Consider the following 26,910-nt stretch of genomic DNA (forward strand, 5'->3'; position numbering starts at 1 on the left):
GCACATTAAGTTCAATTCCTGCCTGGGCTGATTTTATTTCAACCAGCTCAAACAGAAGGCTTAAACAAAAGTTCCAAGTTGGCAAAAAATCATAAGTAATACAGTCCAGCACTTACTGATACAGCTCAGTTTCCTCAGTGGCTGTCTGACAAAACAGTGGCATCAGGCGTACATAGTTAGTTTCTCCCCACTCAGTGGGTGTTCACAGTAGGCTCTCCGCCTCCACTCTGTGAGTCACCTGACTAATTTATGGACAGTAGGCTAATACCACACCCAGAATCCTTCCTTCCTTTTTAGCCCTGGCTACTAAAGAAAACCAGCAATGCAGTAAGTTGACTGCAATATCCATTATCCAGGGCTCTTAACCCCAGAACTGACCTGCATATACCTTTTACCATATCACATATTCTTAAAGACTGGACCAAAATTGCACTGCATACTCAAGGTAAGGCTTTACTAGGGATCAATATTATCATATTATCATTTGTCTTCCATCTAGTCAATGACCTTTTTAATTTATTTAAGACAGTACTTTGCTTTAGAAGCCACTGATCAACACTGTCTAGAGAAACTTAGGGGTAAATTTATCAAAGAGTGAAGTACCGCCACTAGAGTGAAATTCTGCAGCTCTCAATTCATTTCTATGGGATTTTGAAAGGTGTATTTATCAATGGGTGAAAGTGAAATTTCACCCTTTGATAAATAAGCCTTTAAAAACCCCATAGAAATGAATGGGAAGTGGCGAAATTTCACTCTAGTGGCGGAACTTCACTATTAACTTCACTCTTTGATAAATATACCCCATAGTTGGTTATCCTCAAAAAATCCCCAAATATTTCTCAAAATGTATCATTCATAACTACTCTTTGTAAAATTTCCTTTAGCGTGTTCTCTATCCAAGTACGAGTATTATTTACAAAGTCAATATTCATTAATTTTATTAGTATCCTTCTGTGTGGTACTGTATCAAAATGCTCTAGCAAAATCTAAGTAGATCATTCCCACCACCATCCCAATGTCAAGGTTTCTGCTCACCTCCTCATAGAACACAATATGATTTTTGGGGAAAGATATGTGTGTTATACATTAAACCATGGTATTACAAACTCATAGCAGTGTGATTTGCAATGCATTCCTGTATCTTATACCTTATTATCCCCTCCAAAAGCTTTCCTACCACTAATGTCAATCATACAGCTTTAAGGCTCAGATCAGTACCCTTTTTTGAAATGGAAACATATTAGCCAATCTAGCCTTTTCTAGTCTTTTATGAATTTCCTCCTCAGTTAACCAGCCATCAATGGTTAAATTATTAGAAAATGTTCTTCTAAAAAGGAAGTCTTTATTAGCTAGTTCCTCAGTTGTGTAAAATTCAAAAATTAGCAGTTCAAATGATTTATTTCCCTGTTGTCATCAACCAAGCTACATCTAATACTAAGGGGCAGATTTATCAAAGTTTGCAATTAGAACTCATCACAGAAAAATATCACCACTCTCTATTTATTCCTAGGTAATCTTCAGAGAGATAGAGTTCAACATTTGCTAATTGTGCCTCTAAGTATCTCCTTTTTAAGTATTCACAAACAACATTTTTTTACAAACGGTATTAGGTAAATATTTACACATAGTTGTCTACAAGGGTGCTTAGTTAAGAATATAAAATGGAAAAAATTCCAAGAGCAAGCAATTTGTAGTTTTTAAGAGGGGAAATTTAATTTCCAACATTTTTCATTAACAATAATCAAAAGGCTTTTTAATTTTACAAATGTAAATTTGTCCTGTTTAGTGTTCTATTACTTCTGCAATGCTTCTCTTGGTCCCAAATATCATATATTTTATACTCCAGTGGAATGTGGGCTACATTTCAGACCCCATATACATCACATGAACCCTCACATAATTAGGAGTATTCCGTGCATGAAATAGCTTAGTGCAATTTACCCAGAACCCAGTAATTGTTAAATATACAGAAATACATCTGCAATTTTTTTATTCTAATAACTAAGTTACAGGGCACAGTCTCAAACCTTTGTCTAGCTTGGGTTCTGAAGGTAGTGAATATAAATGGAGTTAACCCATTGACATTCATTGGTGGAGCTAAATACTGCCCCCCTAAACATCTCAATGAACGATCTAGCCATAACTCTGACTATAACTTATTATTTGGCTCCCCAACAAACACTCAAACTTTATTAAGCATTATGAATCGTTGGACTATATTGGGCCTTCCATCTTGAGAGGAACCCAAGAAACAAATAGGACCTCCTTGTGTACACCAGGTGTGTGGGAGGGGAGAGTCATCTGATGAATATGCATTGCTATGCACTGTGACATTCCTCCCAGTCTTCTTACACAGGAAAATACTTACTGTTAGGTCCATATTCTTTAAAGAAGAGTAATATAGGAAGGTACAAGCTATGTAAGGATGCTTATCACTATATCTACTGTATATACTCTTTCCTTAATAAAATGGCAACTTTCTTACATTCCTGCATTGTGACTATTGGACCTGTATGAATGGCATCCAAACAAAGCAGACAGAAGTTGCAAGGTGAGTACAGTACATTGTATCATTGAATAGTAGCAAACCCACACATATGAAATATAATGAAAGTACAAGATAAGTACTATGGTATAAATACAAAATATAAGACCCAGGCTATAAGACCTCATGCTGAATAAATATTAACACACATATTTATAAGGCACCAACATATTCCACAGCACCATACAATAAATTATTTGGAATAACTGGAATATTTCTCTAGTAGTCAATCAATTTGAGGACATTTGAGGAATTAGATTATTTCCTTTTGATAAACACAGCACTTTCCATTGTTACGCTAACCTATTCAAATAGAAATGGTATCCTGGTGTGAAAATACATCTTCCCTTTTTATAAAAAAAATTGAAATAGACATTATCTTTCACAGTTTCTCTTGTTTCTTTATATAACAAACCATTAAAGTTATATAACAAATCACTAAAGCGTTGTTATCACAGATTATCGACATAAGCAATTTGAGAGTTTCTTCAACCTTATCAAGGTGTCTCTCAAGTTTCTTAACTAAATATTTGTGGCAAGTACTGTCAAATGACAACACTTTAAATTTGAGCGTTAATAATTACTGGATGTATTCTATCCTCTATTACTGGAAGTATTCTATCGTCTGAAATAAAATTCATTATCATTTTACTGGACATGGCCGATTTATTTTTTAAGGATTTATTTTTTGTTTCATTTTTTTATCTGTTTTTTTTTCTTTACAAGAAACAGAACCTTCGGCCTAAGGCCTAAACTTGGTAGTGTAATAGAGAATAGTTACTGAATATGGACTTTAGAGCATAGGATGTGTTTAAAAGAGTGGGAGAAGGTTTGTTATGGTAGGAGTGGTTTCCAAGCAGATATTTTCCTTAGCACTCCAAGTGCTGTTAGGCATTGGGTGTTATTTTGTGTTGTTAATTCCTAAGAAATGGATTTTGAGCTTCTATCTTTGGCCCACACATGCTAGTTTTGTATACATTCACCAAGACTATGAGATCTAAACCAATGGGAGACTAAGTTATCTCAAGTGAAAATAGATGATTGGATTAAGGGATGGAATATTGATGTTCCATCCCTTAATGGAGAAGAAAGCTAAGTCTTCAGCAAATGAACTGTTGGAATTGATTTTCAAGCTACAAATCCACGTAGTTTATCAATATTTCTTAAAATGTAAAAAAACAAGATTTATTGGCAAATCTAATAAATACATGCAGAATTATGTCCCAAGAAATGATCCTGCTTCTTATGAATAATATACAGTAAAGAAAGACTATACACATTTCAAAAATACTAAAGGACATTTAACTGGGATTGTACATCTGCTTGATTTAGTATTGGTCCAGTGTTAGACTTCTCTGTCAGTGGAATTTCATAGGAGGGGATCAGCTGCTTTTGAGATTTACAGGATACAAAAGCCATTTTAGTTGTGTTTGCGTTTATTGCCCATTTACTGGTATATGTCCCTATCAAGAATAAACTAACTCTCACATCCTCCTCACCAGTACCTCAGTGTTGGTCTCTGAATGGGTCTCATTCACTGTTCCTTTCCATTCACACTGAAATAGGGGCAGAAGTAAAAAGGGTAGAAATGAAGCACTTAGGGGCAAATTCACTAAGCGCCGAAGCGCCGAATGCTAGCGTTAATTCGTTACTGTGCAAATTCACTAACGAACGCTGGCGTAGTTTCGCTAGTGTTACTTCGCACCCTTACGCCTGGCGAATTTTCGCTAGCGACGTAACTACACAAATTCACTAACTTGCGCAGTGTACTGAACGCTACCTTTTATGCTAGACTTCCTTCGCCACCTCAGACCAGGCGAAGCGCAATAGAGAGATAGGGATTGTTTCAAAAAAAGTCAAAATTTTTTCTAAGTCCCAAAAAACGCTGGCGTGTTTTCTACATTATGGGTGATAGGCTGAAAAAGATCGAAAAAATTTTTGGGGCTCCCCTCCTTCCCCCCTACATTTCCTGACTCATGGCAACTTACCTAGACAGTGAGCACATGTGTAGGGCAAAATAAAAATTTTATTTGCTAATTTGAAGGTTTTCTAGGCATTTGTAGTGCTGATACGTATTCCTCCATTGAAATTTGAATTTGGCGCCGTATGCAAATTAGCCTTCACTAGCGTAACTTCACTTTACATAGCGAATCAACGCTAGCGCAACTTCGCAACCTTACGCTACCCCTGAGCGCAACTTCGGATTTTAGTGAATTTGCGGAGCGCTGGCGAAACTACGCCTGGCGAAGTGTGGTGAAGCGCGGCAAAGTTGCGCCTGGCGAAACTATGAATGTTAGTGAATTTGCCCCTTAGAGTATAAGTTAGGGTATTGTTTATATATATTTACACCAGCCTATCAGAAAAGCAGGTGTCTCCTCACGCTAGTTTGAAAAATAAGCATATCTTCAAAGATTTAAATCTTTAAACAAAGATACAGAAAGACAGTATTGCTAGACTGGGGGGCAGGCAAGAAGGGGGGGGTTTAACTCATAGCAACCCAATTTCTATGTTTCACAATATAATGTCTTTTGTACCTTAGTCTATGTTTTTTCCACCAAGGCCCAGTACTGCTTAAAGGTACACTATTTAGATGAGCAATCACATTCAAGTGTACAAAGTATATTCTTTGTGAGATGCTATATTACCATTCTCCCCATCAGACTTCCTTTCATGATCGGTGTCCGTCAGGGATAATGCTGAGTTAGCTCTACTTGACAAGCAAGAACTGTGTTCTGATTTCATCTCCCTCATCCACATCCTGAGAGCCCGGTCTGGTGAAACTGCTTCTGTCTCAGTGTCCACATCAGATCCCATCTCTACAGGGTAGCCATGTTGTGAAATACTGTGTAAGTTAGTCTGGTAGCCAGAGCATAAGATATGTGGTGTTTCACAGAATTCCATCTCTGAAAAAAAAAGAAAAAAAAAAAAAAAACACAACATTGTTGATAAATAAAAACAAACAAACAAACATAACTGTTAAAAAATACTTGAATATACATTGGGAAATCCAACATTAAAGTACATTTTTCTGAAAGACAGAATAAGCACATTGTATGACTTTGATTTACTCATTTGTATTCTGTTCATAAGCTGAAAAATGTCCTGTGAATTTTTTAAATGCAAATATTGGAACCATTTCTATGCACTGCATGGCTGAGCGATATCAAATCAGATTAACCCATCAGTACCGCATTTGCCTTAAAGAGATGTTTGCTTGGGAATAAATGTTGGAGGAGTTAAAATCAAACAAAAGTGACATTATTATAATGAAAATCTTGATTTCTATCATATACAAAGATTTATTTCAAATCATCCAAATAGTATCTGTGTGGCTTTAACTGTTTAATGTTAACGTGTTTATAAATTAGAACTATACAGTACTCACATTTATTATTGCCTGTAATCATGGCAGGGCCACCTTATGGATTCTCTCCCAGCTCCATCACAAAGGTTTTTTTTTACAAAACTCAAATCGCTCTCATAACTTCAATAAAACAAACTCAACCAATTGTCATCCACGATTTTACCTTATTTATTAATAAAATAACTTGAAAAATTTGGTTTGGGAAAGTCTCGATAAAATCATGAAAAATCTTGAATCGTACAAATTTTTCGGATTTGACTCTGGAATCCCTCAATTTTTTCAACCTGCATTTTTTTAGATTATTGTACGAAACCTAGTGCAGACCACAATATCATCAGATTGGAAAAGGGACTTCTGCAATTGACTTCTACAGGACCTTGACGGGTTTCAGATCGAGTATTTTAGAATTCTGACTTTTAGCAGCATTGAGGTATAATAAATCTCTAAAAATGTTTTTTTTTCTCAAAAAAATTTTTCCCCTTTAAAACACTGACCAGAAAAATTTGAGCTTTAATAAATAACCCTCTTAGTGTGACATCCCTTCACATGACCTATTTATGTCTAATAAAAATGATGGCTGGTTTGGGAAAGGGTAGAGAGAGCAAAGGAAAATGAAAGGCTTAAAGAAGCACAGGTTGCTTGATACCCTTGAGAATATGGAGTCACTGGATATGATAAGATGTAAAGAACAGAGATTTATTGAGATATGGGTATATTAAGCAGATGCTAAGCTTCATATCCTGTTTATGCCATACCTGAGTATAATCATGAAAGAATATAAGCGACAATAACATATATCCTTTATTTCAATCCATAGTTTAACATATGTAGTGAATGCCTATATTGAGGTTAATAATTTTGTTTAACATTATTATTCAAATGAATGTGTACTACCATAAACACAGTAATGGTACTGTGTAGTAAAAGTAGCAGATTTATGTAGTGTTAACCATTATGTTTTATGGTGGAGAAACTTACTGTAGATTAGAGATGTCGCGAACTGTTCGCCGGCGAACTTGTTCGCGCGAACATCGGGTGTTCGCGCTCGCCGGAAGTTCGCGAACGTCGCGCGACGTTCGCCATTTTGGGTTCGCCATTGTTGGCGCTTTTTTTTGCCCTCTCACCCCAGACCAGCAGGTACATGGCAGCCAATCAGGAAGCTCTCCCCTGGACCACTCCCCTTCCCTATAAAAACCGAAGCCCTGCAGCGTTTTTTCACTCTGCCTGTGTGTGCTGAAGAGATAGTGTAGGGAGAGAGCTGCTGCCTGTTAGTGATTTCAGGGACAGTTGAAAGTTTGCTGGCTAGTAATCGTTTTGATACTGCTCTGTTATTGGAGGGACAGAAGTCTGCAGGGGTTTGAGGGACATTTTAGCTTAGGTAGCTTTGCTGGCTAGTAATCTACCTTCTACTGCAGTGCTCTGTATGTAGCTGCAGTGGGCAGCTGTCCTGCTTCTGATCTCATCTGCTGACTGCTGCAATAACAGTAGTCCTTGTAAGGACTGCTTTTATTTATTTTTTTGTTGTTTTACTACTACTACTACTACTACTATAAGAGCCCAGTGCTATTAGTCTAGCAGTGTTGGGGAGTGGGACTGGTGTGCTAATCTGCTGCTCCTAGTAGTTCAGCAGCACCAACTTTAATTTTTTTTTTTAATATTCATTTTTTTTTTATTTTACTTTTTTTTATTTTACTACCGCTGTAGTAGTGTATAAGTTGACCTTTTAGGCATTATTTGCCCTGTAGGCATTATTTGCACAGTGTTTTCTTCAACCCGCCATCTAGCTGTGTGACCTTGTTCACATTCTGTCTAAATATCCATAATATTACCGTCTCCAGAAAAAACACCGGAGTGACTTTTTTCAAGCAGCATTCATATATTTTACGTAATCCGTATCCACCGCTGTAGTAGTGTATACGTTGACCTTGTAGGCATTATTTGCACAGTGTTTTCTTCAACCCGCCATCTAGCTGTGTGACCTTGTTCACATTCTGTCTAAATATCCATAATATTACCGTCTCCAGAAAAAACACCGGAGTGACTTTTTTCAAGCAGCCATAATATATTTTACGTAATCCGTATCCACCGCTGTAGTAGTGTATACGTTGACCTTGTAGGCATTATTTGCACAGTGTTTTCTTCAACCCGCCATCTAGCTGTGTGACCTTGTTCACATTCTGTCTAAATATCCATAATATTACCGTCTCCAGAAAAAACACCGGAGTGACTTTTTTCAAGCAGCCATAATATATTTTACGTAATCCGTATCCACCGCTGTAGTAGTGTATACGTTGACCTTGTAGGCATTATTTGCACAGTGTTTTCTTCAACCCGCCATCTAGCTGTGTGACCTTGTTCACATTCTGTCTAAATATCCATAATATTACCGTCTCCAGAAAAAACACCGGAGTGACTTTTTTCAAGCAGCCATAATATATTTTACGTAATCCGTATCCACCGCTGTAGTAGTGTATACGTTGACCTTGTAGGCATTATTTGCACAGTGTTTTCTTCAACCCGCCATCTAGCTGTGTGACCTTGTTCACATTCTGTCTAAATATCCATAATATTACCGTCTCCAGAAAAAACACCGGAGTGACTTTTTTCAAGCAGCCATAATATATTTTACGTAATCCGTATCCACCGCTGTAGTAGTGTATACGTTGACCTTGTAGGCATTGTTTGCCCAGTTTTTTTGGCCGCAGCCACTGAAGCACAGAGGCCAGAAAAAATATGCCATATAAATGCTGAAAATAGTCATTTTTTGCCATACGTTGACTCAACGTATATGGCAAAAAATGACTATTTTCAGCATTTATATGGCATATTTTTTCTGGCAACTGTGCTTCAGTGGCTGCAACCAAAAAAACTGGGCAAACAATGTCTACAAGGTCAACGTATGGCGAAAAATGACTATTTTCAGCATTTATATGGCATATTTTTTCTGGCAACTGTGCTTCAGTGGCTGCAACCAAAAAAACTGGGCAAACAATGTCTACAAGGTCAACGTATGGCGAAAAATGACTATTTTCAGCATTTATATGGCATATTTTTTCTGGCAACTGTGCTTCAGTGGCTGCGTCCAAAAAAACTGGGCAAACAATGCCTACAAGGTCAACGTATGGCAGTTGTTTAAAGAGAACAGTAGATTACTAGCCAGCAAAGCTACCTAAGCTAAAATGTCCCTCAAATCCCTGCAGACTTCTGTCCCTCCAATACAGAGCAGTATCAAGCAGATTACTAGCCAGCAAACTTACTATCATCTGTCCCTGAAATCACTAACAGCCCTCCCCCTACACTATCTCTTCCAAGCACACACAGGCAGATTTTTCAGATACATTTTTGCCCTTGATCCCCCTCTGGCATGCCACTGTCCAGGTCGTTGCACCCTTTAAACAACTTTAAAATCATTTTTCTGGCCAGAAATTTTTTTTTTTAGATGTTAAAGTTCGCCTTCCCATTGAAGTCTATGGGGTTCGCGAACCGTTCGCGAACCGCTCGCGTTTTTGCGCAAGTTCGCGAATATGTTCGCGAACTTTTTTTCCGACGTTCGCTACATCCCTACTGTAGATGCAAGCACCTCATTTTGACACCAAGGACCAGGTCATTGTATCATCTGAATGTATGGACTATGTCTCATGAAGTGGTACATCAGTACTATTCCTCTAATATTCAGAAGACTGTACAATACCCTATTAAATGCCAATGGTTGGTCAGGATTTGCACCAACAGTGAATAATAATTCACTATGGAGTGATGGGGAGTTATAATTGGAGCTCCACAGCAAAATCATTTTAGGGCCCCCAAAATATCCTGTTTTACAAATATATATTAAAACGATTAATTAATAATGGCCTCAAGGGGCCCCCATATGCATCCTGGGCCCCTTGTCGTCTCAGGGTCTGCTTCCTCTGTAGTTACACCCCTGCTAATACTGCCCGAGTGGTAATAAATTAAAGTGAGATGAGAACACACCATTCTAGGCAGTAAGAGGTGAAGGTGCAGGACAATGTGAGAGGGAATTGGACAGCTGTCTAGAAGAAATGTTAAGTCAATGATCCCCAAATCCTGTTCAGTTAGGCAAAAGACAGAGAACCAACATTGGCAGCCAGTTAAAGCCTAGGAAGAAGTGGTGGAGTTCATTCTCATTCTACAGAGTTTGAGAAACTGTAGAGTAAAAGATACATATTTGAAGCAGCAACACACCAGAAAAACCTTACTGAACTGACTGCATAAGGCATTTGTCTACCGTTTTGGTGTAAACACCAGATTTTTTCCTCTGGCAACAGAGCAATCAGTGATAATGGTTATATAACTTATTATTATTATTAAAAAAAAACTATTAATACTGTAGTCATCATCAAAGAATCACAATTAATTTCAAAGAGAGTTTACAGAAAAAAATATCAAGGTCTGAAGCAGGATTATAGCATGACACAATGATACTTAAATACATTCTCTAAAGGAAAGATCAAAACTCAAGAGGCATGAAAGAATCAATAATTTAAGAGCTGGGAGCGTAGGCGTGACAATAGAAAAGGTTCGTAGAAAAGAATGAATTACTGTAGGTGGGAAATGGAAGCACCATCCTTTGCGTGAACGTTTTATCTGTAATTGAGCTAAAACTTCTTATTTTAGTTTATTGCATAAGTATGTGAAATGAGTGCTTATCTGGCCTATGTGTAAGAGGTTGCGAAATGTGATTAATGGGATGCACCTTGTACAAGGTAAAGGTTTAACCTTGTAAGTAGAAACAAAGATGCTAAAGCATCTATACCCTTGATAAAGGGTTGCAGAAGCAAAGCAGGGCCCCATATCACAGAGCTTGGCAAGCTACCTGAAAGTCTTGGGACTAAAGGGTGGTTAAAGATTGAAATGTCATACTGGCCACCATGGTCCTTCCTGAGGGATAACAGCCTGTGTGTCATAGGAATATTAGGGAAATTTATGTAATACTTATAGAAAAAGGTGATAAATAGGGCAAGTAGACAGGCATATTAAATTAGGGTATTTTAAACTAAGAAAGATTTTTCAAATTCATGGAATTTAGGAACCCCCAAGTGATTATACAGTATATACTTAACTCACACCCCGGGCTGGTGCTCCTATCAGTAGAAAACTGCACCAGGGTTATTCCAGCAAGCTCCACTGAGTGATCACCTTCTTGCTTCTTCTTTCTTTAAATATCCTGGGGCAGATGCATGCAGAGGAGAATTAAATGACTGACTTCTGCATTAAAGTGGCTTATCGCGGTTACTGTACACGTGCACCCACACAAAGAAAGAAAAAGCCAGAAGCTGGTCGTTCCATGGTGGTCGCTGGAATAACCCTGGACCGGTGCAGTTTTCTGCTGATAGGAGCACCGACCCAGGGTGTGAGGTAAGTATATACAATTAATTGGGGTGCCTAACTTTTGGCAACCCCAAGTAAAGAGCACTGTTCCTTCTCCTTTAGGGCAAATTGTACTTGAAGAACATGTTGATATTTCGATTAGAAGGACACACTTTGTGCATTGATTGCTATAAAAATTTCTCCACATTTGCAAATGTAAATAACCTTACAACCCTACCGAACAATCCCCAGTTCACAAATGCTGAAGATAGACAAATTCTATACCAAAGTTCCCCTTTAACTGAAAAAGTTAGTTTTGTATTATGAGAATATGAAGCATACCCAAAGTTTTAGCTACAGGGAATGACACAAAGCGAAGGCTGATGGTCTGAAACATACACATTTCACAGAAGGAATTTTACAGGGAACATCATTATAAAATAAAACCAGGGCACATGTTTTATGTAGAATGGATTTTACATCTTAAAAAAACACTATTCACAGGGCATAATTAAGAAGAATCATTTCAGTTTTAACTATGACAGATTTGCTTTTGGTAAATTTCTAACTAACATGAATTACTTGAATTTTACAACCCGAGAATATTAGTCTGTAAAATGATGGCAAAGTTCAACATGCTAAAATAAAATGACACGTTCTGACTGAACAGCTACTAAGCTTCTGTATGCCTTCTATACTAAATTGGCTGTCGTATTTCTTAGGGCTTGCAGAGACTTTCACTAACCTGGAATGCATCTGGCACGTTAATGTGATAAAAAGGTTTTCTATACATTGTGCAATATTACATACTGTATTCATGCACATAGTGCCAAAAAAGACATAAAAATGCACTACGGGATACTTGGGGTACCGCCTATCCTGTTTGGACCCAGATGCCAAATTAGTTAAACTGGGCGGGACTTTCAGAGATTGAAGTGGCAATCAATCAATTGCCAGCTGCCACATCATAGCTCCACCCCTGTAATGTTACTGGTTTGCCCAATGAAGTCCCTGCCCACAAAATGATATCACCACCACCCCCTGTGCAGAGTTAGTGGCAGGGAAATAGACTTAGACATAAATAAGGATAAATAAGGATACTTGAGAGTTGGGAGGCAGCAGAGACTGAAGCAATTGCAGTTACTTACATTAGACATCAGCTGACTTTGAGGTGACACCTCCAGCTTTTTTTTTTTTTGAAAAAACCTTCCTAGAAACTAGTACCACTCGAATATTTATTAAGTTTGGAGACACAATGGTTTAGCCTTTTAAAGGAGGTGATAGTGATTATTTCATAATTTAGTCTAAGAAGTCGGCTGGGTACTCTCTAACAAGGTACAGGTATGGGACCTGTTATCCAAAATGCTTGGGACCTGGGGTTTTCCGCATAAGGGGACTACTGTAATTTTGATCACCATACCTTAAGTCTACTTATTTTTTTCCTTCTTGCTGTTAAATTCTAAAGTAGGAGAGTCTCCTAAAGTTAGATTTTGTTAAAAATCTAAGCTGTTTATTAATGTTGAACTGTCAATGTGAATTCCCATGACTGCATCTGAACTCCAGGATTTCATGTTCAATTCTCACCAGGGCACCACCTCTATAACCTTTTGTGTGGGTTTCCTGCAGGTGTTCTGGTTTGTTCACACAGTCCAAAAATATACCATAAATAGAATTGTAGTTTTTTATGGGACAAAGGTTAGTGGAAATATCCAAAATGTCTTTGTAGAATATATTGGTGGCTCACATAAATATTTATATTTGTACTTGCTGACTGAGGACACAAAATAGGAATGACACACATTCCTCCTTTATTTTTCTGCAAAATAATAAAATGATACCATATGTTTTCCATTAAAAAGGTGCAACATACATAGGTTCTGCATTTTATGCAGGTTATGGTTTAATTTACATCTTTCATACCTTGTTGTAATGGGTTGACTTTGCCAAAGAGGTGCATTAACAGTCATCGACTTATACAAGAATATACAAGAATCCAGCATGCGCTATTTTAATCTCCATTAGAGATGAGCCCGTCGGTTGCAATTAAATTTTAACTATGAAGCTAGGAAAGCAATCATGCTTGTAAAATATTAAAACTCGCTATACATGTCAACTTTATGTCTAAGTCTATTCTACATTATTTGTCTAATCCAAATACCACAAGGCAAATAAGGAAAACACAATATGAAAAGTACTTTTTTAAAATAGCAATAATGTAATTTAAAAAAGAAAACTCCCTTGGGTTTAAGCACGTGTGCAGCAGAACTCAAGGGGGCATATTTACTAACATGCAAATTTCGGCTTCTGAAGTCTCCACCAGACTTCACGCAACTACTTTAGACATTATTTCGTGGCAAATATGCATATTCATCAAAATGCGCAATTGCGTCTTGGCAAAAAACTGACATACTTTTGTCAAGATTTCTTGGCGATAAAATTTCATAACAAATTTCCTCTAGCGTTACTTTCTTCCTAGAGAAACTTTGTTAACTTATACTTATGTCAATTTAAATTCAGTGGGTATATAAAGGTCATATGTATGTATTTATTAGTAATGTTGGTGAAATTGCTGGAAGTGGCCACTTTTTATTAAAAATGTTCAAGGAAGCAAAATGAAGACAGAGATTCTATATTGTCCTAGGCCATGAGCCCATCCTAAAACAAATGTGACATGAGCTTCAAGTGTTAAAAAAAAATGTAAATATGAATAAGGGGCAGTTTATCAAGGGTCAAAGTGAATTAGAGGGAATTTTCGAAGTAAAAAAATTCGAAATTCTAAGTAATTTTTTGGATACTTTGACCATCGAATAGGATACTACGACTTCGAATTCGATTTGAAGTAAAATCGTTCGAATATTCGACCATTCGATAATCAAAGTACTGTCTCTTTAAAAAAACATTGATTTCAATACTTCGCCAAATTAAACCTGCCGAAGTGCTATGTTATCCTATGGGGACCTTGTAGAGCATTTTCCTAAGTTTTTGGAAGTCGAAGTAAAATCATTCGATCGATCGCTGAAATCCTTCGAATAAAACAATTTTACTTCGACCGCAGGATACCCAAATTCGATGAAAAAAAATTTGACTTTGATATTCGAAGTCGGAGTATTCCAATTCAATGGTCGAATTTCGAAGTATTCGTCCCTTGATAAATCTGCCCCTAACAGTTACAACTTGTAAACATAATTCTACTTTAAATATGAAAAACCGCCAGTGTTTAGACTTTTACTTATGACTTTTATGGAATACAGGATATAATGTAACTGACATAATAATGACGAGGATGTAACTTCATTGTATTAATTCGCCAGTCAGAACCTGACAAAATGGATTTTGGTTAAAAGGGTAACAAATTGAAACTTTGATAAACTAGAAGATTTACGATCGTTTGCCTGAGCAAAATTCATCTGCTGAAATGCAGCAAAAGCGTGCTGCTCATCTTTTATTAAATAGGCAATGTTGCTGCAAATTGTCAGAAAAAACAATTCACTCTTTAGTAAATGTGCCCAAAGTACTCCATATTGTTTGACAGTTCCAAATATTAAAGATGGACTGTTCTTTCATTATGGAACAGCATATACTCTCACTGCTATTAAATTTAAAGAGTATAAATCAAAGCTTATATTCTGTACAGTATTCTAATATTACCTTTCAGTCTGATATCAGATATTTTATCCTGCTCTCCCCTGTGTAGATTGAAGCGATTCATTCAATAATATGTCACTGGTTTTGCAAGCAGATTTGGGTATCTACATGATATCTCTGTATATTGGATCTACTGATCCTTTAATTATTATTATTTTGCCCCTTTTGCCTAATAAAGAGAATGTTTAATGCTTTGCAATATTTCCCCACACCTGGCCAGCAATGGCCCAACTCACAGTAGAATGTGAACCAGCTAACCCACTAAATATCATTACAGTAAGAAAAACCCTATTTTATATGTGTACTGCATTGGGGAACCACATGAATTGGTAGTTTCAGAAACAGTCATAAAAAAGGTTTTCTTATTTATACATAGAAAATACATTGATGCATGCTAAGTGCAATCAAGCAAAGAAATGTTTGCAGTAAGAGTACCTTTACTGGAGGGCTAAGGCTCAAAGGAATTGGGCCAACATTGTAACACCTTATGTTTTGGGCTTCTGTGCCAGCCCAAGGTCACTACAGCCCTTTAGCAGTAAAGATCTGGGTCTCCAAAGATGTTCCCAGTAGCCCCGCTTCATTTTTCCACCAATCCACAGCACATGCTCTGGGCTGCTGTCAGTTACCTGAGTTTAGGGACCTTCTTACAATATAAAATTAATGATACAAGGCTGATTAGTAATTAATTCAGATTCACATTATATGGCAGCTTATACACCAGTGCATTGTGCATCAGAATGTATTTATAATAAACCCTGTTGCATCAGCTATTGCGATAGATGTAACCTTGATTTCTTAGCTTACTAAGCTTACCTTCTCTGCATCAGTCCAAAGACCCACACCGAGCATGTGCATTGCCCCTAGCACTGAAAAGTTGACCTTAAAGAGTGGTTCACTTTTAAGTTAACTTTTAGTATGTTACAGCATGTTCTTTGGAAAATCACATGTAGGTGGTCTTATAGTTACCCTTGTGGCGGCTACCCGTCGACTGGACTCTGTTCATGCCAGAATCTGCTGTGTCCCATTAGGAAGTGAATTGACGGGAGCCTTTTGCAAACTATGGGTGAAAATCAATGAAAAAACCTTATTGACAAGTTATCATTAAAAACATGAACAGATATCATATTAGAGACCTTTAACTAAACCATGCTGTGTCTGATGAAGTGCCAAAGTGAGGCATGAAATGCATCAGGTGACTAGACCCCACATGGTTTAGTTAAAGGTCTCTAAGATGATACCTGTTCATGTTTTTAATGATTACTTTGCAATAAAGTTTTTTCATTGATTTTCACCCGTAGTTGCAAAAGGCTCCCGTCAATTCACTTCCTTATGTTACAGCATGGCCAGATCTAAGCAATGTTTCAATTGTTTTTCATTATTGTTTGTAGTTTTTTTCAATTATTTCTTCTGACTCTTGTGGTGTCATGGCCATCAAAAAACAAATGTTCTGTAAGACTAGGGATGTAGCGAACGTCGGAAAAAAAGTTCGCGAACATATTCGCGAACTTGCGCAAAAATGCGAGCGGTTCGCGAACGGTTCGCGAACCCCATAGACTTCAATGGGAAGGCGAACTTTAACATCTAGAAAAGACATTTCTGGCCAGAAAAATGATTTTAAAGTTGTTTAAAGGGTGCAACGAACTGGACAGTGGCATGCCAGAGGGGGATCAAGGGCAAAAATGTATCTGAAAAATCTGCCTGTGTGTGCTTGGAAGAGATAGTGTAGGGGGAGAGCTGTTAGTGATTTCAGGGACAGATGATAGTAAGCTTGCTGGCTAGTAATCTGCTTGATACTGCTCTGTATTGGAGGGACAGAAGTCTGCAGGGATTGAGGGACATTTTAGCTTAGGTAGCTTTGCTGGCTAGTAATCTACTGTTCTCTTTAAACAACTGCCATACGTTGACCTTGTAGGCATTGTTTGCCCAGTTTTTTTGGACGCAGCCACTGAAGCACAGTTGCCAGAAAAAATATGCCATATAAATGCTGAAAATAGTAATTTTTCGCCATACGTTGACCTTGTAGACATTGTTTGCCCAGTTTTTTTGGACGCAGCCACTGAAGCACAGTTGCCAGAAAAATTATGCCATATAAATGCTGAAAATATAAATTTTTTTGGTTGCAGCCACTGAAGCACAGAGGCCAGAAAAATTATGCCATATAAATGCAGAAAATATGCATTTTTTTGGTCGCAGCCACTGAAGCACAGTTGCCAGAAAAATTATGCCATATAAATGCTGAAAATATAAATTTTTTTGGTTGCAGCCACTGAAGCACAGAGGCCAGAAAAATTATGCCATATAAATGCAGAAAATATGCATTTTTTTGGTCGCAGCCACTGAAGCACAGTTGCCAGAAAAAATATGCCATATAAATGCTGAAAATAGTCATTTTTTGCCATATACGTTGAGTCAACGTATGGCAAAAAATTACTATTTTCAGCATTTATATGGCATATTTTTTCTGGCCTCTGTGCTTCAGTGGCTGCGGCCAAAAAAACTGGGCAAACAATGCCTACAAGGTCAACGTATACACTACTACAGCGATGGATACGGATTACGTAAAATATATGAATGCTGCTTGAAAAAAAGTAACTCAAGTGGTTTTTCAAGAGACGATAATATTATGGATATTTAGACAGAATGTGAACAAGGTCACACAGCTAGATGGCGGGTTGAAGAAAACAGTGTGCAAATAATGCCTACAAGGTCAACGTATACACTACTACAGCGGTGGATACGGATTACGTAAAATATATTATGGCTGCTTGAAAAAAGTCACTCCGGTGTTTTTTCTGGAGACGGTAATATTATGGATATTTAGACAGAATGTGAACAAGGTCACACAGCTAGATGGCGGGTTGAAGAAAACAGTGTGCAAATAATGCCTACAGGGCAAATAATGCCTAAAAGGTCAACTTATACACTACTACAGCGGTAGTAAAATAAAAAAAAGTAAAATAAAAAAAAATGAATATTAAAAAAAAAAAATTAAAGTTGGTGCTGCTGAACTACTAGGAGCAGCAGATTAGCACACCAGTCCCACTCCCCAACACTGCTAGACTAATAGCACTGGGCTCTTATAGTAGTAGTAGTAGTAGTAGTAAAACAACAAAAAAATAAATAAAAGCAGTCCTTACAAGGACTACTGTTATTGCAGCAGTCAGCAGATGAGATCAGAAGCAGGACAGCTGCCCACTGCAGCTACATACAGAGCACTGCAGTAGAAGGTAGATTACTAGCCAGCAAAGCTACCTAAGCTTAAATGTCCCTCAAACCCCTGCAGACTTCTGTCCCTCCAATAACAGAGCAGTATCAAAACGATTACTAGCCAGCAAACTTTCAACTGTCCCTGAAATCACTAACAGGCAGCAGCTCTCTCCCTACACTATCTCTTCAGCACACACAGGCAGAGTGAAAAAACGCTGCAGGGCTTCGGTTTTTATAGGGAAGGGGAGTGGTCCAGGGGAGAGCTTCCTGATTGGCTGCCATGTACCTGCTGGTCTGGGGTGAGAGGGCAAAAAAAAGCGCCAACAATGGCGAACCCAAAATGGCGAACGTCGCGCGACGTTCGCGAACTTCCGGCGAGCGCGAACACCCGATGTTCGCGCGAACAAGTTCGCCGGCGAACAGTTCGCGACATCTCTATGTAAGACTAAACATGTACGGTTATTGCTACTTTTTATTACTCATCTTTCTATCCAGACCCTTCTTTATTCATATTTCAGTCTCTTACTCAAATCAATGCATGGCTTCTAGGGTCATTTGGAAATTGCAAACTGGAGAGATGCTGAATAAAAAGCTAAATAAAATTGGGGGCATTTCTGGTCAAATACTTTTTAGGCTTGAGTTCCTATTTAAGCTACATTTGGTCAACACACAAATCTTCCATTGAGAAATCTGTGATGTTCTTTTCTAACAGACATTTGGTTCTGCACATTTACAGGTCATCTCAAGATGAAAGATGTTAGAGGACTTGAGCAGATGAGCTTACAGTATAAAGTCATTTGTTGGATTCTGACACACAAGCAGTAAGAAAAAGGAATTCCTTTTTTTTTTACATAAATATTATATACAGTATTGTCACGTACTGAGATTTGCGGTTTCTATCATAACATTTTAATCCATAGGAGAAAGGATACCAGTGGAGTTAGTGAAATCAAATAGAAATTGCCATTATACACACAGAGCAGACATTCATGATGGACAGAGCTTATTTGCTTTCCATATATAGCAATCTGTGGCATTTTTACTGTATTTAATAAAAAATAACCTGCAATTTAAAGGTGCAAATATGTGGTCAATGATCACAAAGACAATGTTCTTTTTAAAATAATAATATTAATATAACTTGCTGCAGAAATCCAGAACAAACTGTATCAAAGACTATCTGCCATTGCCGACCAGCACTTCCAAAAAATATTGCTGTACTCTTAGGGGCAGATTTATCAAGGGTTCGAATTTCGAACTGGAAAATACTTTGAAATTCGACCATCGAATAGAATCCTCTGACATTCGAATTCGAAGTCGGAGGATTTTATTCATTGTACGATCATATTCCGATTGTAGTTCGATAGTACAACCGTAAATTGAATCGTACGATTCGATCGATTTTATCGTACGATTTTCCTTAGAATATAACAGTACTTTGATTATCGAATAGACAAATATTCGAAGTTGAAGTCAATTCGAAGTCGAAGTAAATTCAAAGTCGTAGTATCCTATTTGATGGTCGAAGTATCCAAAAAATGACTTCGAAATTCAAACTTTTTGTACTCGAACTTAGTAAATCTGCCCCTTAAAGTTATTCCGTAACTTATGCCAACTGCACAGTGAAAATAGTTTAAGAAGAAAATAAAATAATATATTCACATATGATCATCCGAACACAGATTCTGGTCTTATAGAGTTTTTGAAGGTTTATGACTGGGGGTTTATATACAATATACTAAACAGCAATCAAATTTCTAACCGTAAACCTTTCTATACATGCACTGATAACTGTGCAGTAATGACATACTAAATATATGGTGTATTTCTAATATGCCATCTGTTTGGAGAAATTGCCATCTTCTATTATTATTTGTTATAATAATTATATAGCACATTATAAATGGAAACCCACGTTGACGGCTTTATCTATGCTCTTACTAGTACAGAAAGCCTTTCAAATCAAATGAAGGAAAGTATATCCATAAAAACTTCAATACGAAGAGATCGTATTTGGTACTGGATACTGTATGTAATGCTAATGCTGAACTAAAAGTGCATTTAGATTGTTGCTGCATCTATATTTAACATACATTGAAACACAACTTGAATAAATAAGGTTATTAAAAAATTCTGACGATATTATTCATAATACTTCCTCAAACACTGTAAATAGGCTCAGCCTCTATAAATAACACTGTTGTTATAGATTCAAATTTTCAATGAACATGCTACTGTTTCCTTACCATATGGCTCTATGCTTGTACAATTAGAAGGTTACTTAAATCTACATTTATGTTATTGGTCTCAAATCAGAAGACTTGTATGGTCCTGCTATTTGTGTATAAAACCATGGTATGGTAAACTAATGGCCCTCTAAATGTGTACATCTTAGGAGTTTCCAAGGTCAAAAATCAATTTTTCAGGTTTAAAAAAAATATATATATATTTTGTTTTTTTAAAAGAAAACACATTTCTTGAGATTTATTATACCACGACCCTGGAAACAGTAAGAATCCAAAAATTCACCAAAACCTGTCAAGGTCATGTAGAAGTCAATGGCAGAGGTCCCTTGAACCATTGGAAGATGTTAATAGCCTTCATGATGTTCGAGTTTTTTTAGTAGGGTTTTGCTTGAAAATTTGATCGATTCAAGTTTTTTTTTCACCGCAAATTTTATCAGGGTTTTCAGGTTGTTAACCCTGAACTTGCTGATTCAAATGTTTTCCATTTGAATTTTTTCTTAAATTAGAAACCATTCGAGTTGTGAGTTCATTCACAAAAAAATTCTAAATTTGACCTTTGATAAATCTAAATTTGACCTTTGATAAATAACCCGATTAAAGTCTCTGACAGTACTTTGCACACAGAGAAGGCAATTCAGCCGGGATTGCACAATAACTGTGCTGTGGATTATGGAAAGACTGATATTTGCATTAGAGATGAGCAGGTTGTCCTGGAAGTTGTTAGAGCACCCATGGTATGGGTGGTTTCAAGTAGATACAGGTTAGAGAGGCTGGTTAGGTTACATATTCCATCACAGGTTAAGCCCAGAAATATACTGTAGGAAAAGATGTCTAAAGATGGCAGAGGCTAATAAAACCCCCCTGCTTTATTCCTGAAGTGGGACTACTGGGATTTCTGTCAGAGGTCTATGTACTGTGAGATGTAATGGAAAGACATTTAATACTGTATGGCAACTTATTTTATTTTATTTTTAATTTATTGCAAAAATATGTCTTCCAGAGATATCTGAAAGTGTTTAATAGAAAGCAGTTATTAACTGTTTCTTTTCATCCTTACAGCGCACCGCAGCAAGTAAATACAAATGTACTGCTCTGTATAATGTGTTTTGTGCTCAGCTCCGCATTTCCAGGGATTCTACAGCCAAGCTCATATGTTTATCACTGCCGGAGAACTTGCCTTGTCAGTCAGAAGGAATCAGCTTCTTTGTATTGTAACTTGCCTGTTCTGTTATGGGACCTGGAGAGATGGAGCTGGGAATCACTAGGTTCCATTGCTATCTCTGATACAGTCATATGGCTCAACCGATATTTTCTATGTTCAGCCGGCAATCACAAGCATTTTAATGCCAGATAAACCATTTTAATCAGTAGCAATTTGATATTTGGTTGTAATGTTGGATATCCCTTGGTTTTAGTAAAGTGCTGTAATAAATAAATGTTCTCCACTGGATATTGTCACATTAAAATCTGGATATGCCAGTATGGCAAGGCTTAGGCAAGAATATGCATTTTATTAGAGATTCTTTTTTACTTCATTTGGATAGATACATTCTCTATTTTATTAGAGATTTTTTTTTTACTTCATTTGGATTTATACATGCTCTAATATGTAAGACTTATTTTTGTTTAGCAATTTCTATACTAAACCATGGGAGCTAGGAAGCAGTCTAGCAACCCTAAGCAACCAATTTACTTAGGGAGCTAGAGAATGTTGACTCACCCTTCCTTAGCCAAAGTTTACCCTGTGCAGTAAAAAAAATAAATTGTGCATCTTTATACCCCCACTGCAATCCCACCTAGCAACATCACTGTCACTACTGTTTGTTCTTTATTTATCAGCTTTGTAGGCTTGAACAAGGGGATTAGTTAAACGTTGTGTAAACTTGATTTGGGCTCATTTGGAGGACTTATTTTTCATAAATTGTTAAGTGCTGTTAATGAGATTCTTTAAGCTATTTTTTGTCCATTACATATCCCTCCACTAACCGTTTCAATATCAAACTGTTTTCATTTCCTCTTCTGTTTCTAAAAGCAATAAAAAATATGCAAGTGGGGTACTGAGAAGGTACTGGGCCTAACAGCAAAAAATTTTTGAATCCTCCCTCGAAACTGTGGAAATTACACATTGTTACACATTGTTTTTATAAACATATAATGAAACTGCTTTTCAGTCTGTGTCCCATTAGGTCCACTATACCACTTGAGACCCCAGCAGTGGCAGGGGCCACCTTTGTAATTATGCCCATAACAACAGGATATTATATTAGAAGAACTACCTACTCCTTTCCTGGTTTCCCCATAGCTTGTTCTCAACTAGTACGCTGGATGTACTAGAGCAGTGATCCCCAACCAGCAGCCCATGAGCAACCTTTTGCTCACCAAACCCTTGGATGTTGCTCCCAGTGGCCTCAAAGGTACTTATTTTTGAATTCCAGTCAAGTTTTAATTGCATAAAAACAGATGTACTGCCAAACAGAGTCTCCTGTAGGCTGCCAGTCCGCATAAGGGCTACCAAATAGTCAATCACAGCCCTTATGTTGTACCACCCTGGATCAATTTTCATGGTTGTGCTGCTCCCCAACTCTTTTTTACATCTGAATGTTGCTCACAAGTAAAAAAGGTTGGAGACTCCTGTACTAGAGCAATGATCCTGCTACAGGACTGGCAATCTGAGTTCTGGCAAATTCCAGAGGGCCTATTTTGAATCTCAGTCCAGACCTGTATATAGCATGTAATGGCAATTAGGGATGGGCGTCGGCACCATTTCGACAGCGGTGAATTTTTGGCGAAGCGAAACGGGTAAAATTCGCCCATCCCTAATGGCAATATATCATAAATGTAAAGTATAGAGAGCTCAACATTAGAAGATTATACTACTCAAACCTACTGACAAGCCACCATTGCTCACTTTTTTCTGGATTTAATGGAACTGGCCACAAAATGTATTTGCATTAAACAGTTTGCACACAGAGAGCTACCAACCATCAAACCTTTGGCCCCACATGACTTCCAAGTCTGGAAATGTTTAAGCTCACAACTCCTTCAACTGAACGAAAGAATCCTTTTTTGGGGGGTAAAAAATCCTTATAACAATACATGAGAGCTTATCTACAATGTCCCACACAAAAGCAAAGGGCAAAAAAGGCTCTTTTTTTACGGTGATCCTCTATATGGGTAAAAAGGTCCCCTGCTATTTGTCTATAATGTCCTCTAATATAAAGTGTAATCATGTCCCCCTCGCAAGAGCCTTTTTTTCCAGAGAAACTCCCTTCTTTCTTTTTTTTTAAATTCTGCACTGGGCAAGTAATTTGCAACAACAGAGCTTTGGCCCATACAGAATTGCACTACATACCAAGTAATCCTATGGAATTCTACAACTCAAAACAATGTTAAAATGTATCATATGCTATTAATAAGAACCCTTGGTTAGTATCCCCTTTGTTAAAAAATGAGTTGAGTGAGTTTCTGCTTCAACATGGTTAACGGGATGCATTGATTGTATTCAGATAATAACGTGCTTCATTCATCTTGCTCCAGTCCTAAAGGCACACGCTTGGAATACATTTAAACTGGGCTTTGGGGTTGTTAAAATGAAAGCAAACTGCTATCAAGCATTCTAACTTATCAAAACCTTAATGAAATTCTGCAGTACACTTTCAACTGACGGTGAAAAATATTCCTCTGGGTGCATCTTTTTAGGCATTTCTATGTTTCTTTCCAGATATCAAGGGAATAAATTAAACTTTCATTTACAATTCTCCACAGCATCTCATCGAAAGAAGAGCCGATTTTAACATAACAGGTTCCTACATTGTAGCACAATCAGTTTTTTAGCCTATCTGCTCTGTATTCCAGTCAATGCCAAATCTAGTGTGTGCAAAAAAAAACTGTTTTTTTTTTTCAGATATATTTGTAATACTGAAAAGGAACTAATGTTCCCTATGGTAAAGAATATTGCTGGCTTGTTTTTCTTTTCATGACACCACTTCATGTTATCAGAGTGCAGATAGATGAACAGTATGGCAGTCTGCCAGTGGTAGGTCTGTAACTCCGACTTCATGTCAAAGACATCTGTATTAGCCAGGGTTGAGACGCATTTTAGGAAAGGGATTTATTTAGATAGATTTTTTACTCTTATCGGAGATGCTAGATAATCAATGTGTAGTAAACAAAGCTTGCTGGGATGCAAAGCAATTCTGTGAATTTCTAAGAGTAAAAAGTCTAGAAGGGTTATATACAATGCCATTTAAAGGGTGCAAATGGCACAAAGAAGGCCACAATCTGCCATTTTTTTTGCACTTTGGCCACTGGATGGGGTAAAGTGCAAATAGGCACAGGTGCTCCGTTTCAGACCTGCAGACTGCTGTTTGAATTTATAGTATGGCCCGCATTAGACCATTATAGATTCAAAATGGGTAAGAAGGTAGATGCATATACTGTAGGTGTCCTCCCCACCAGCCCCCTACCCATCCATAATTTGCACATATTTTGCACAGGCAAGCTAAGGATGAAAGGAGGCACAATCCGTATTGAGGACTTGTACTTCCCACCTGCCCAAGGAGCACCACTCCGTGCACAGAGCAACAACTCCTGGGGGCGCAAGTTCAGTTTAATGGGCACTAAGGAGCCAGCACTTGCTCCCCTTTGTGCTCTTGCACTTGTTCCTCCTTGGGTTGTAAATGCACTCTTAGAGATTGTTACAAAAGCAGACTATTTAACCTATAACCCTACAGTTGTTCTTGTAATCCCATAAATTGAATGAGATGCCATACAGCACACAACATTTCTAGGGGAAAACATTGAATTTGTCCTTTGATGAGGTTTAATTGTTTTCCCCAAAAGCATGTTTTATGTCTACTGCACCTCATACGATGCTTACTAGAATGGATGTTATTGAACTATAAATTCTTCCTATCAACAACTGTATGTATGTATGTATGTATATTTTTATTTGTAAAGCGCTCCTTGAGGGCAAAGCACTGTACAGCAAAACAATAAATTAGTAGTAACAAACAAGGGGTCATTGGAATAAAAAGTAACAATAAGTGCATTATTAGAAATACAATTCACATAAATATAAAAAATATAATTACAATGCAGATTAAGTGCTCAGTGTCAAGGAAACAAAAGGCTAGAGGACCCTACCCCGTAGGGCTTACAGTCTAAATGTAGCTGACTATCTGTGGGCCCCAGGGCAATTGATTATGTTTGGGCCATTTTAAAGAGGTAGTTCATCTTTATGTTATTTTAGTATGTTACAGAATGGCCAATTCTTTTAAATTTGCTTTAATTTTTTTCTTTTTATAATTTTTTAATTATTTGCCTTCTTCTCCTGACAATTTCCAATTTTTTAAATGGGGGTCACTGACCCATCTAAAAAAACAAATGCTCTGTAAAGCTACACATGTATTGCTGTTGCTACTTTTTCTTACTTATCTTTCTAGTCACACCATTTCCAATTCATCTTCCAGTCTTTAATTCAAATCAATGCCTGGTTGCTAGGGTAATTCGGACCCTATAAAACCAGATTTCAGGAATTGCAAACTGGAGAGCTGCTGAATAAAAAGCTAAATAACGTAATAACTGGTTTTTTTTTTAATATTTAATATTTTATCACAAGAATATTAAGTGGAATGGTACTTACGGTACTTCACTGATGTATGTTCAGTATCTAAATCTATTATCTATAGAAGTTCAAAAGGGATGTTCATTTTTTTAAATTTATGGTGTGGGTTTTATGTTTATTGGTACTATTGATTAGTGTGTAATCCTTCAAACATAGTAAAAAGAAAGAATTCCAAAAATATGATAAAGCAGAAAAAAACACTGATGCTGCTAAAGAGTGTGAAATATATCCTCAGGTGACACTGAAGGCTCTTTTTATATGAATTTCTTCCCCATAAAAACATATTTTTATTGTTACTATAAATAGATCCTTTTCATTCATTCCAATATACAATTATGCCTATAGATTTGTGTAAGGCTGATGGTGTACTGGTACTTTAACCCCATGTGAATAGATAGACCCTATAATGGGTTTATATCCTAATATATTGCAGTGAGCATTTCTAAAAAAAAACTGCATTGCAAATAGATAGGGAAATACATTTGAACCATGCACAATCTACTCATGGCAGTTAGATGAGTTATAACAGATAACCTGGAAAAATAGTTTTCAATATCAACCAATTATTTAACATACTGATCACTGAATATATAAACATGTTCTCTGACAAATGTGTAATGCAGAATGATGGATAAACAAAATGCTGAAACCATGACCTTTTTAACCTCATGTTATGGATCTGTAGTGAGAGGTCCAAATAGGTGACAGTTTATGCAAGAAGAGGTGAGCCACCAGTGTGCTACTGTACAATGTTGGATTTTTGCTGCTGTTCTATGTATGAGCATTGTTTCGTAAGCCATTAACATACATACAATCGCAAGGCTGCACAGATATATCCATCATTCCAACACACTGTGCTGTATTTAACCTTCATGTGTATTATTCCCATTGTATTTGTCCAATGGAAATATTAAGGTCTGAATATATAATTATCTTCCTTTTATAA

General features: G+C 37.1%; 1 protein-coding gene across 2 annotated transcripts in view; it reads right to left on the bottom strand.

The window, feature by feature from the left end:
• LOC108698386 (teneurin-1) overlaps nt 1-26,910 on the bottom strand; it is a 405,073-nt gene that overhangs the window by 259,320 nt on the left and 118,843 nt on the right. For both annotated transcript variants that reach the window (XM_041572726.1, XM_041572725.1), the window contains exon 3: nt 5,191-5,448. In XM_041572726.1, coding sequence (XP_041428660.1) covers nt 5,191-5,448 — 258 coding nt within the window. The remainder of the gene's footprint in view (nt 1-5,190; nt 5,449-26,910) is intronic.

The sequence above is a fragment of the Xenopus laevis genome, chromosome 8L (genome assembly GCF_017654675.1).
Source record: "Xenopus laevis strain J_2021 chromosome 8L, Xenopus_laevis_v10.1, whole genome shotgun sequence".
Classification (NCBI taxonomy): domain Eukaryota; kingdom Metazoa; phylum Chordata; class Amphibia; order Anura; family Pipidae; genus Xenopus; species Xenopus laevis.